The following is a 13242-nucleotide window of genomic DNA, read 5'->3' as shown; positions in this document are numbered from 1 at the left end:
TTTTTTATAATTTCGCACATTTTCCACATCTACAAAATGCTATGAGTGCCACAAATCAGGTCAACTGTTTGTTTGAAATAAAAGACAACTTTCTGCTTCTATTTCTTATTGTAAATGAAGAAAATATGTTAGTATTTAAGGGTAAAATCCCTTTTGACATCACCTTTTTTGTCCTCTCAATGGATACTGACCTTACAAGGCTAGGGTATTCGTCTTCCTGTTGATAAATCACATTATATACTTAATTATCTTTTTTTCCAAATGGGTCATATTTATTGTGTTTCCTGAATCAAGTGGCCACTAAAGCTTAAAAAAAAAGAGCTAGAGTTGGAGGGATTGGCACTTTTGTTAGGGACTATTTTCAGTGGCGGATTGACACTAACACTGGGGAACCTGGACTTCAGTTTTGCCCTGTGAAAAAAAGCAAATCTTGATTTTTTTTTTAAAGCTAGATCAAGCTTAAACCTACTTTTTTTGCTATTTAACTTATCTAAAGTTATATTGAAGTTGCTGATTTATCTTAAATTGGTTGTTAAGTCCTTGTTATACTCATTTTTATCATGACTTGAGCTTCTATGATCTGCTAAGAGTCATAAATCTGATCACAGCTGTGTGTTTGAAATTTAGGAAGAGTTTCTGCTTCAATTTCTGCCTCGAAATGAAGGAAACATGTATATATAAGAATTTGTATAGGGCATAAACCCTTTAAACATTATCTTTATTCCCTCGATGTGATGTTTAAATCACTAAAAATCTCTCCTCTGCTTGGGTCACATTGATCTAATTTTTTTTCAAGATTAACTCTATGTCTTGTTAAATCAGCTGGCCTCTCAAGTTTAAGAAAGAAAAACTAGAATAGGGTGTTTGTTGCATACTTGTTAGGAACTGCTTTCAGAGGCGGATTAATACACATTTTGGGGAAACTTGACATCAATTTTGCACTATAAAAACCAGCAATTCCTCAAATTTTAGGAGGTGGATCAAACAAATATTTCCTTTGCTGCCTAATAAATGACTTTGTAGTACATTTAAGTCGTTAATTTGACTTAAACCTATTTTTTCATGTACAGGTTGTCTATTTATAACCATTTTAGATCATTTCTCACATGATTTGAGCATCTACAAATGCTGGGAGAGTGATAATTCAGGTCAGAGTTGTTTGTTTGAAATTGAAGACAAATTTCTTCATTATTTCTGACTGAAAAGGAAGAAAACATGGAAGTATCTGAGGGCAAAAAATCCTTTTCAAATCCCCTGTCTTTCTTCTAAATAGATACTGACCTTACAAGGCCGGCGTATTCATCTTTCTGTCAACAAATCAGATAAAAATCCAGAGTTATAACTCTCCCACAAAGGTCAAACATGAAGGGTTAAATATTTTGTAGAGGTGAAATAATATCTTGAAACAGATGAAACACAATGTTGGGACTATTTTCAGTGGCGGATGAACACACACACAGGATTCTGGACAGTATTTAAAATCCTGTAAACCAGTGCATACTTGGTCTTTTTCATGAAATTTATTAACAGAAAGAGAAATAAAAATCTAAAATATCTCGCTTCAAAATGGGTCAAATTTATTGGATTTTTTGTCAAGAAATACTCAGTGTTTTCCTGAATCAAATGGACACTAAAATATTAAAAAATAAGAGCTAAAGTTGGAGGGATTGGTCCGTTTGTTAGGGGCTATTTCTGGTAGCGGATTGATACTAGCATTGGGGAACCTGGGCATCAATTTCGCCAAAAATAAACGACAAATCCTCATAATTTTGGAGATTTTTTGAAATCATTTCTCACAATTTCCACATCTAGAAAATGTTACAAGTGCCATAAGTAAAGTCAAAACTATGGTTGAAATTGAAGACAAGATTCTGCGTCAATGTCTGATTGGAAATGAAGGAAATATGTCACCTCATAAAAACTGTTTTATGGCAAAAAGCTCTCCTTGAATGACCTTTTCTTCTCTTAATAAGATCTGACCTTACATAGCTGGTGTATTCTTCAGGTAAAATGGTCAAATATCTCTTGTCCAAATGGGTCAAATTTATTGAATTTTAATTCAAGAATTATTCAGTGTTTTCCTGAATCAGCTGGCGGCTGAAATTTGGGGAAAGAAGTGCAAACCTAGGAGGGACTGGCACATTTGTAAGGGACTACTTTCAGTGGCGGACTGACACCAACGTTGGGGAATCTGTAGATTATTAAACATGAATTTTTCACTATAAAAAGCTGCAAAAACAAACTCATATTCTGCATTTCTACTGCACTGATAAGTCAGTGCATTAACCCCTTTAAGCCTGTTGGATCATATTTGATACGTACCTTTATGATACCTCTATCTGATCATATGATTATAAATGACTGAAAAAAAAAACTTATGAATACAATCTGAAAAATGATAAAAATGCCCTGAGGTGGATTATCAGTTACCAAAAACAAATGAGATACAAAAAGTATATATGTTAAATTTTATGGAAATAAGTTTTTGTTTTTTTTTTTTTTGGATTTCAGTAGAATGTGAAATGAACATTTCAGTTCCAAAAATTTGAATATTCTGGCTATAATTTGTGTTTTCAGGCTTTAATGGGTTAATATAGTTTCTGCTTTACCTCAAATCAGTTTTTTAAAGGGATCGACTGACATTTTATGGCTGTTTTGATTGTTTCTTGAATTATTTACACATCATACCAATTTCCCTGAAATTAAAACAAATTTCTGTTTCATATTTTGATTGGAATGGAAAATATAGACTTTTTTAAGAGGAAAAACACACCTTAAAAAATCACTTTTTTGTGACCTTATAAGGCTGGTGTATTCTTCTTCCTGTCAACAAATTACTTAATTTAAATATTCAAAACATGATAAATTATTTCTTAAAACAGCTGGACAGCTAGAGTAGGGTGGTTTTTTGGGGACTATTTTCAGTGGCGGATGGACACACACTGTTGAATCTTGACAGTTTAACATGAAAGGATTGGATGCATTGATTGCAGGGTTAGGGTTAACTGCAATGAGAGACATCATTTAAATCAGTGCATATGTGGTGTTTTTATGGGTCAGGATGAGAAAAAAAAGCACTTTTCTCATTTTTCAAGTGTGAGTGGTGAAAAGGTGTGAAAATCCAGGTAAAAAGCAGCAGAAAAAAACCTGCCTGGTTGGACTTTATCACCTAAATGAGTGTTAATAAGCAGCAGGGCTGAGGTCAGCCCACTTTGATCTGTTTGAAAATGTGAATTGAGAGTGTATGTGATTACCATAATAATGATTCCCAGTTTTCCCTCTCTTTGGATCCCGGCGCTGCCAACAGAAAGCTCCGAGTTTGTGAATAAACATGAAGCCGTGACGGTTTGGTACTCTGTAATTTGGCTACTTTTATTCGAGCAGGGTTCATTTTCAAGAGAAATTACAAATTAAGAATTCAATAATACTTTTACAAAGACATTTCAGGAAAGATTCTTCTTCAGTCATGATATCATACATAGTATTTAACAGTCCCTCTTCATTTTTTTAGCTTAAAAAAAGAAACAAAGATGAAGAAAGTGGAATTTTTCAGTCGAAAATACAGTGTTTTCACAATTGTATAAAAGTTCCCAAATTTGGAATTTTCCAGTAACTGGAAAATAAAAAGGAAATAAAATAAAATAAGATTAAACTTCGCATTTCACAATGTTTCAAAACACAATAAATGCTCTCTTTACGTAAAATTTGCCCCTATGATCGACACCATGTTCCTTTTTACTAAAATATATCTATATATTGAAGAACTATAGTACTGTACACAACAGTATGAAATAAATAAAATTAGGAAATATAAAATGGGCCACATAAATAACGTTTTTTTTTTTTCAAACCTACAAATAAAATGAATGCAATTTGTTGTTTCCAAAAAAAAGAAAGAGTTGGTTTGGTGTAATACTGACAAAAAAAAAAGAAGTAACATTGCACAACATAATGTAAACTAAGGAACTGCTGCCTATAATACTGACACGGATGCTTCAAAGAACAACGGTGAACCATTTCATAATACTGAAGCTGGTGAAAAAAAGTAACCTTCCTTTTACACAATACGAGGGTGGCACTTGCAGAAAACACACAGGTTAAAAGGTTTGCATATAAGGCTTCTTTTTTCTTATCAAAAACACCTTACAAAGGCTTCATCCTTCATTTTTTATCCCCCTCTGCATTAGTCCATAAACTGTATTTCCCTTAAAACGAAGGTCTCTGTGAAACGTCGTCCTTCGTACAGTCTTTTTGTTTAAATTCCTTCATTTGGAGTTGATTCAAGAGGCCTAAAATAGTGTGGCTGGAGATGGCGAGAACTAAAGACGACACCGCAGGTAGGTAGGTAGGTAGGTAGGTGATAACAAAAGGGAATACTGAAGGACTGTAGTGCAGACACTACTGCTCTTTTCCAACACTGTATAAATATATACATAGGCAATACTTTTTATTATTTTTGTTCATGATTATAGAAGCGGAGTGCAATTTGTACAAGTCACTAGTTGTGCTATAAATACTATGGAACACTGGGGGTTTATTTGAGGAGGTTAGCACCACACATATTTTTAGGCCTTAGTACTGTACATTTTTTGAAATGTATTCATTTATTCATTGTTCGGTTTGCATAATGCAGCTTATTTCACAAACCCATGCCTCCTCCAGATTGATTTCGAGTCCATGTCTTGTTCGGCAGACATTTATTTCCCCCTTTTCAAAGGGAAGCTTCCCGGAAGCTTCAGGCACGTGCACGTACAGCTTAAAACACGTCCGTTTTAAACCGAGCGGGTAAGAATACTGAACCGAAAAAAGAGAGAGAAATTAAAACTCTTTTCAAGATGGGAAGCTTTTCCGAACTCTCCGATTACATGCCGTCCTCCATCGCGTCTTCGTGATCCGATTTGGTTTCCGTTTTGCCGTCCAGCGAGCTTTCGTCCATCGAGTGCTCTCCGTTCTCCTCCTCGTCTCTCAACGTGTCCGGGTCCGTGTCCATGCTCTTGCTCTCCTCCTCCTCCTCTTCGAACTCGTCCCTGCGTCCGATCTTCGCGTACCCTCCTTCCACTTCCTTCCGTCCTTCTCTGATGCCTCCGTTCACGGCGTCGTGCCTCAGGATGGCCTCCCGCTCGGCCAGCTCTGGGTAACCCTGAGGAGTCATGCCCTGCAGATAAGCCCGCGACATGAGCAGCTCCGTGGGCTCCAGGTGGCCCTTCTCTCGGGCCTCCCTCTCGGCCGCCTCCCGCTCCTCCGCCTCCCGCTTGCAATAGGAGTAGCGGTGGTTCATGTGCTGCGAGTAGGAGCCCGAGTGGGAGAACCGCTTCCCGCACTTGTCGCACTGGTACGGTTTCTCCCCAGAGTGCAGCCGGGAGTGCTCGATGAGATGGTGTTTGTGTTTGAAGGCTTTCTTGCAGATCTGGCACTGGTGCGGCCTCTTGCCTGCAGAAATTGAAGCACAAGAAACACACAGAGCGAGACGTAAGTCGACTGTCTCGCTTACAAATCCAGCAAATCACACAAGTCAGAAGAAAAAAGAGCAAATAACGTTGAGGAAAAAGTCTGATGGATTTGATGGCATGGAGTAAAAATGACATCACGGAGCATTTAATCCAACTTTGACATACGACTTTGGGGTTATTTGTTTATTCAAATTGCGAGCACGATGAGAAAGTGCGCTCGCATTCATGGCCCGACATTATGGAAATTCCCTCCTGTGGTTTAAAGCATGAAGAAACTCGACCACAACTACTTATTTAAAGCTCATGAATGCAACATAAATAAACAAGGAAAACAAACAGAAAGGCGCGACAAAGGAGTAAACAGATCCAAAATGGGCGGAGGAGGAAGGCTACTCTGCTTATCTCCAAGCATGATTCAAGTTCATGGTGACGCCTGGGCCTCAGTTAAGTTCTGGGCTGGGGCTGCGGGACGCTTCGCATGCCAGGGCAGAAATGAGAAACCCAAGCTGGCCACAAGGGCAGGGTGAGATAGTTTTATGACACGGGGCCATAAACTGTCAGGCTAAATAAATGTCCTCCGTCTTGTAATGTGGCCTTTACTCTGAAGAACAGCCTTCTGAACCCAGGATTTCTTCTGAAAACTCCTTAAAAATATGTGCAATTTTGGCTTGAGACACTTTCTTTTCCTCTCATTCTGCTGCTCAGCATGTGTGCACAAATGGCCGCCGTCCTCCCACAAATCAAGCCGCTCCAATCCGGCGCTTCTGTCCGACATCTGGCCGGTTCAAACGCCTTTTTTTTAAAGAGTTTTATAATATTCTCAAAAACAACAACTTTAAAGCGTCACATCCTGGGCGAGATGCAGGAGCCGTTCTGGAGATAACACACCCCTTTTTTTTTTTTTTTTTTTAAGGAGTTCGGCGCACTCTTCCCCTCCCTCTCTTTTATGTCCGAGCAGATAACACGAAGGCTGCGTGAAGCGGCGAGCGCTCGGCTACAGATAGCGGATAAAATAAATGATGCAACCTAGTGAAAGAGGATCTCTGTATTATAACTATAATGAAAGACTTGTTATCAGCGCTGTGAAGCTTCTGAGCACTGCTCTGCTGATGTGATCTATCGCCAATAATGGGGCTGATAAGGGCATTAGGAGCCTTTTTCAAGGCTTTATATATCTAGGTGAATTGATGTGTGTCTTTAAAGATAGCAAAATGGTTAATACAGCAGGGTATGATTGGAAAATAAAGAGCACAATCACTTCAAAAGCTCCCTTTCCTTTCCTACCTGCATTAATTACAATCTATCTTTTCCAAAAGAGCGCTACAGCTTGTAAATTTTAAAGGAGAACACACATTCAAATCACATTTTAGCAAACTTCCTATTTATTCCTTGGCAACCCTGTCAATGAAAAAGCAAGTTAGGTGTTGGTTTACATACAACTTAAACAGAGAAGGAAAGAAAAGAGAAAAAAAGGGGGTAACATAAAATATATAAATATTCATACTGGTTCGGAAACACAAACATTTAAAACATAAAAAAGCATGGGGTTTAAAATATAAGGGTCTAGAACAGTATATACCTGTGTGTTCATATTTGTGTCTTAGAAGGGAACTGCTCTTCTGGAATGTTTTGTCGCACAAGTCACACGCGTACATACCACTTTCGGTCTTCTTAATCTTCTTCCGCGACAGACAGGAGTCGGGGTCTGTCATGTCGTCCAGCCCTGACATGTAATCTGGTGTACCGTCGAGCAGGTCCCCCTTCAAAACAAAAACAAAAAAAGGAAAACAGAGGAAACGTACAGTGAGTATGGTGCTCACTTAAGCTATAAAATCCATTCAGGAGAACAAAGAAAGCTGTTTAGCTTGTGAGAAAGGGCTACAGTTAGCATTAGCATTAAAAGCTAACAAGGTAAAAACAAGTCTGCTTAGAATTTTTACCACCTTACTGTCACAAAAATACAGGTTAACAAAAATAATGTGGCTTTAGAGGTGAGAAAAGCAGTTAAAATTAAAATGACAAGCCTGTGTGCCAATGTAGGAAGGCTAAAGCTAGCTAAAAAGAGTGGCTAACATGCTCTCATAATTTTGTCCGCAACTTCAAAAGATTTTCTAAGAATATTGTAAACAAACCTGAAATGTAGATATAGCTTAGAAAATTGCTCACATGTATCAAGAGTGGCATAAAAAAGAGGAATCTTTGGTTTACTTATGTTAAGGCTCAGCTAGCTAGTTGAAGAAGCTAATCCCAGTGTTGGTTACATCACTTATTTACTTTTTAACCACTTATTTATAATACTTTTGTGTACAGAAAGTGACATTATTTCCTTATCTTGCTTATTCATACAGGTTGGCCACCTATAGCTGAACACATTAATAAGAAAATTCCAAACAAGAGGCGTATGCTAATGTTTTCAAATGCTAATAGATAAACATGAAGCTAAAACTATCCTACAATTGATTTTTTTTTGTCTAAAAAGTTAAATTATGTCCTACAGACTGCTCAACGACTTTTCTTACAATTGAAGCTGAAAAGTAAGCAAGCATCTGTGTAATAATAGCTTAGCATGACACAGCACCTTTAGCTAACAGTGAAAGTAGCAGAGTCCTATGTTTTTTTCCTTCAGAATTAAATATTTTGAATCACAGATAAAACTGAAAGAAAAGTAAGAGTAAAAACAGTGTTGGCCTTGCTGCTTAGACCTAGAAGCATCAGTAAGACTACTACATTTTATTTGCTAACGTAGTTTAAAACTTTCTAAAGGGAATTCAGTGAAGATGGCTTGATGAGACAGCTAGTAAGTGTTGTTGACATCTTAGCATTACACTGCACTTTCAGCTAACAGCCAAAAGACTTAAAAATTACACATTTCAAGCATCAGGACAAAATTGGACTGAAAGAAACATAAGTTAGAGTGAAAATAGTGTTGGCTAACAGCTACTTAAAGCTAAAAATCAAATAGTCACAAAATGTTGCTAGCTAACTCAGTCTTAAAGTTGCTAAAGGAAATTCAGCTGTTAGCTTAAACTAGCTTGATGAGAAACCTGGTTAGTGTTGTTGGAATCATTGCAGACATGTTTTCTTGTGTCGTTTATCAAAATTATTAGTTCATGTTTTAAATATTTTTTCTTTATATGACTGCTGTTTAACTTATGAAGCTAAATGGAACATTATATGTATGCTACTAGCTTCACAACTACTGCTCCTACGGGAGAAATAGGTGTTAAGTATCACACAAAAACTACAAAGCGTTTCATGAACTAATATTTCAAATGTGTTTGTATGATTTCTAAGCATGCTAATAGTGTTGCAAAAATGCTACTTGAAGCTAAAGATATATATCTTTTGGCTGTTTTATGCCATGAGATAAAGCTTCAAACCACCTGATTGAAATCTAGTTTAATCTTATTAAACAACTATGTGGTTAATAATTATAGCAAACATTGTTCCCTACATGAAATGTAGCTATGTTAGCTTAAGCTAGCTTGATGAGGAAGCTAGTAAGAGTTGTTGGTATCAATTTAGAGTAAACTAAATGAGTCATTTACTTAAAGATATGACTTTATTTTCTCTGCAAACACACTTTTCTCTAAATATGACTATTATATACTTCAGTTTAACCTTATTATGTAGGTATATGAAACAAGATAACATCTGTATGCTTAAAGGTTAGCAACTAATGCTAATATGAGTTAAATATGGACCAGGTACTTTGGGAACAAATACAGAAGTATATTTATATGATGTATAATTGTTCTAATATTGTATTAATTTAAATATAAGCCACATAATGCTACAAATCATGATCTTCTGGGGTGTTTTTCTGTTAAACTTTCTTATTCAGCTATATGGCACACATTTATGCATATCACTTAACAACTGCTGCTAATATGGGTGAAATAAGGCTCAAGTATCATATGAGTATCTTAAAAATAACAATATTCATGTTTTGGTTTGTTTTTGTTGTATATATGCACTTCTAAGTGCATTTATATAATGTGTAAATGTTCCAATATTGTATTAACTGAAATACAAGCCACATAATGCTAAAAATAATAATCTTCTGAGATATTTTATGCCATCTGATAAAGCTGTAAACTGAGCCGTACCTCCAAACAATCAAACCATGCTCCCTGTTCTCATGCATTTTTAATTACAACACATACCAGCGCTGATTTCTTATAAAACTTTCCGCTGTGGAGTAATATCTCCCATCTATATCTGACATGCTCCCCATTATGAGGCCCTGTCGTTCTGGTGTATTCAGTGTGGTCTAATTTTGTACGGCAGTGTTAATTCTGCACATTCCTTTAAAAAATCCTCTTTTATGATGAAGATTAGTCTTAAACATGAATTGATGGGGGACAATATTACAACATTAGAGGAGGCATGGAGAACCATTCTTGAAATTGCAAACTCATATAATGATTAAAATCAGAAGGAGCACCTTAATGGCCAATATTGAGCCACCAAAGCTTTCTTTAATGAATATGAGGGTGATAATGTGAGGACAGCTCGGCACTGTGTTTTAAGAAGGGACCACTATCACTCTGCAATCAATTTGAACTAAACGCCTGTAGCTGTATTTTTAAAATCTAATTTAATAACTTAGAATAGGAAACATTATTAATACTTTTTTTTCATCAAAATGGTTCCCTCTATGTTAAACAGCCTTCAGCATTCGCTGGTAATGAACATGGAGACCGTGCATTATTAATCCACATGTAGGAGCTCATTTTGTGCTGTGGCTCGCTCTTTAAAATGCAGCAAAGTTGCGATGGGAAATTTCACAGAAGTGCACGGCTCCGGGGCTCACCTTTGTCATTTTTACAAAGGCCTTTCACCCATAGTTAATAACAAAATATCTGAGTTCAGGGCGGCGTTTAGAGAGGAGAGCTGAAAATGAAATTTTAAGCACAGAGGGGTAACAGCGGTGGCTTTAGTTCGGGGATATTTTAGGGCACATATTGGCCGTGCTATTTACTTAACAGGATGCTTTTTGATGTTTTTTAATGCGCCTTTAAATTGCAAATTTAAATTGCATTGTCAACGTTTCTGATGGAAGCACCTTAAAGTGTTTTCTCACCAATAACTAAACCTAAAAAACAAACTGCATGGTTCAAGCCTCATAAAAATGGAGTCACACTAATGATAAGCTGCATTTTTCATTGATATTTTGTGAAAAATTTGATGTTAAGTCAATAAATGTCAGAAGAATCACTTCGAGAGATTAATATTGCATGTTAAAATTGCATATTTCCCTCTCAAGCAACATTCAACACACCTTAAATAAAGTATTTATGTAAGTATTAATCAGAAAAATAGCAAGAAGCCCCAACTTCAAATCCTTCTGCATGTTTCCCCATGAAAATACACTGTGGGCACAACAAAAAAGGCATTCTTGCTTCATGAATGACAAATTAAAACCTACAAACTACAAGAAATATGGCAGTTTAGGACAAAAACGTCAATTAAAACTGGCTATTCTCCACTAAAGTCATTTTAAAATGCCTTGTTTTAAAGCTCCCTCCAATCTCATGGGTAGTATCCATCTCCTCTGCCAACTCAGTTTACCTCAGGTGAGCGTCTCTCTCTCCTGACTCTCCTGAAGTCGTCTTTAATTAGCACCAAAATGAGTTCAGATCATTTTAGGGATCTGACGGAGCTCAGGGGCTTTTTTTTTTTGTTTCACACAACCACAGGTGGCTTATTTACCTGGAAACCTGGTTTCCGCTGGTACTTTCTCCTCTGCTGCATCTCGGCAAAGGTAGCTGCCCCTGCTGCGTAAGTGTAGGCCATGTGTGGTAGGAAGCCCATTTGATCCATGCCCGGGTACGGCCTGAGACCCGGTATGCTGGCCTGCATCGGGGGCATGAATGTGGCCGGCGGGAAAGCGCTCTGAGGTGGAAGTGACGTGTACAGGGGTTTGCCGGCAAACGGGTTAATGCCGAAGATGGGGCTAGTGCTTTTTTCAAGGTTCCCGTTGTTGGTCGAGCCTGAGAAATCCTTCTTGAGATAGGCCAAGTTCAAAGGCTCTTCGAAGTGCTCTCGCGGGGAGGGGATGCTGTTGTGGTCGATGGTGATGCTGTTGACTTTCGGCCTGCTTTTCACAGTCAGTGCATGCTTGGGTTCCTTCATTAGTCTGGGTAGGGACAGGTCCAGCGGCTCGGCCTGCAGGTCCTCCGAAGTCAAGCTGTTTGGAGTGTAGGAGCTGCTGTGGGAGTTTTTGGAAGAAGTGGACGACAGATTAAGCGGGGAGGGGGTGTTGCTGCGGGAGTGGTCCAACTTTTCACCTTGGGGTTTGGCGCCGTTGCCGCCGAACTGGTGGTTTTTCAAATGTCTGAGTGAGTTGTCACAGTTGTTGACGTTGTTGTGGAGCTCTGCGATGGAGGGCGAGGTGATGCGGTCCGAGGGTTTGATTAGAGACACAGGTGACCTAGCTGCCATAGAGTCTTTTGGTGGAGTGTGGTGGTTATTTGTTCCGACAACCATGTCCATGTTGTTCCTGTGCTCGAGCGGCGGGGTTCTGTTGGAGCTGTACTGGTACATCTTCCGCTGCTCGAACCACTCCTTCACGAATTCCTGAGGAAGTCCGACCGCTATGGAAATCTTGAGCAGCTCCTCTGAGTTGGGCTCCATGTTCATGGCGAAATACGCCTTCAGCACAGACATGTGGTCCCTGTACGGGTTCATGGGCCCGCTGAGTCCCTTCTCAGACAACATGGAGGAGGCTAAGTGGGAGTTCTTCTCCATGAACATCCCTGGTTTGTTGGGCATCAGGTTCTCGCTGGGCTGCAGCACGGCCTTAATCTCCTCGTTCATTTTGCACAGGTAGCGTTCATGCTGATGCAAAGGTATCGGCCCTGGGAAGGTTTCTTTGCAATATTGGCAAGCATAAGGTGTAAACATGTTATTTTCCTGCACCTTGTCATCCACACCTCCCTCGAGCATGTGGTTGGGTTTCTCTCGTTTGATATTGCTAATCTGTCTCTTTGAGTCTGTCGTCAAGCTCTGGAGGCAGGCTTTGGCTTCGTTCACTTTCTCTAACGTGTAGTCGATGATGCTTTTGGTGGCGCCGTTGTGATTGACAAGAGGAAGACCAACCTGTCCTGCTTGTGCCAGCCCGTGTTTCTGTTCCTCCATTTGAGACCCGAGCTCCTTCATGTAGGCTTTCAGCTTGGACAGCTCCTCTGGCTTGCAGTCCATTTTCTGCCTGCTCACAGTGTTGTCCACGATCTGGAGCACCTTCTGCACCTCGCTCAGGTTGTTCCCCAGAGGACCCGGGTAGGACAAGAGCTGCGACTCCAGCCCGGCCATGCTCAGGTGCTGCAGGGGGCTCTGCCCGGTGGAGTTGTGGTGGATTCCCAGTGGGCTGTTCCCTCCCATGCCATTCATGAACGGCCCGGGAGCGCCGAATCCGTGGGACGCCATCATCAGTTTGTAGTCGTTGAAGTCCAGCGGCTCCGTCTTGATGTTCAGGTGGTTGTTGTGGTCGGGGAGGCAGAGCGGCTTGCCGTTCTCGAGCTTCTGCCGCAGCTGGGTGATGGCCGTGTTGGTGGGCGAGGAGGAGGCGGAGGTTGGGGACGAGCCCGTCTTCATGTTGCCACGCATCCGGCCGTTGACGGCGATCAGTCCGATGCACTTTTTGCTGCTGATGTGGGAGCTGTAGGAGCCCGAGTGGGAGAAGCGCTTCTTGCAGTTAGGGCATTCGTACGGTTTCTCACCTGCAAGAGAAAATAGAAAGCATAAGACATTTGCATGTATATATTTTTTTTTCTATTGTTTTGTTTAT

At 39.5% G+C, this 13242-nt stretch overlaps 1 protein-coding gene across 1 annotated transcript in view; it reads right to left on the bottom strand.

Annotated features, from left to right (window-relative positions):
* Nucleotides 1-3361: 3361 nt before the first annotated feature.
* The window catches only part of zeb2b (zinc finger E-box binding homeobox 2b), a 230173-nt gene continuing 220292 nt past the window's right edge, over nucleotides 3362-13242 (bottom strand). Inside the window, 3 exon segments of the mRNA XM_041781782.1 lie at nucleotides 3362-5430; nucleotides 7108-7210; nucleotides 11166-13174. Coding sequence (XP_041637716.1) covers nucleotides 4862-5430; nucleotides 7108-7210; nucleotides 11166-13174 — 2681 coding nt within the window. The 3' untranslated portion in view covers nucleotides 3362-4861.

Source organism: Cheilinus undulatus, linkage group 24 (assembly GCF_018320785.1).
Source record: "Cheilinus undulatus linkage group 24, ASM1832078v1, whole genome shotgun sequence".
NCBI lineage: Eukaryota > Metazoa > Chordata > Actinopteri > Labriformes > Labridae > Cheilinus > Cheilinus undulatus.
This window is presented reverse-complemented; position numbering and strand designations above follow the sequence as displayed.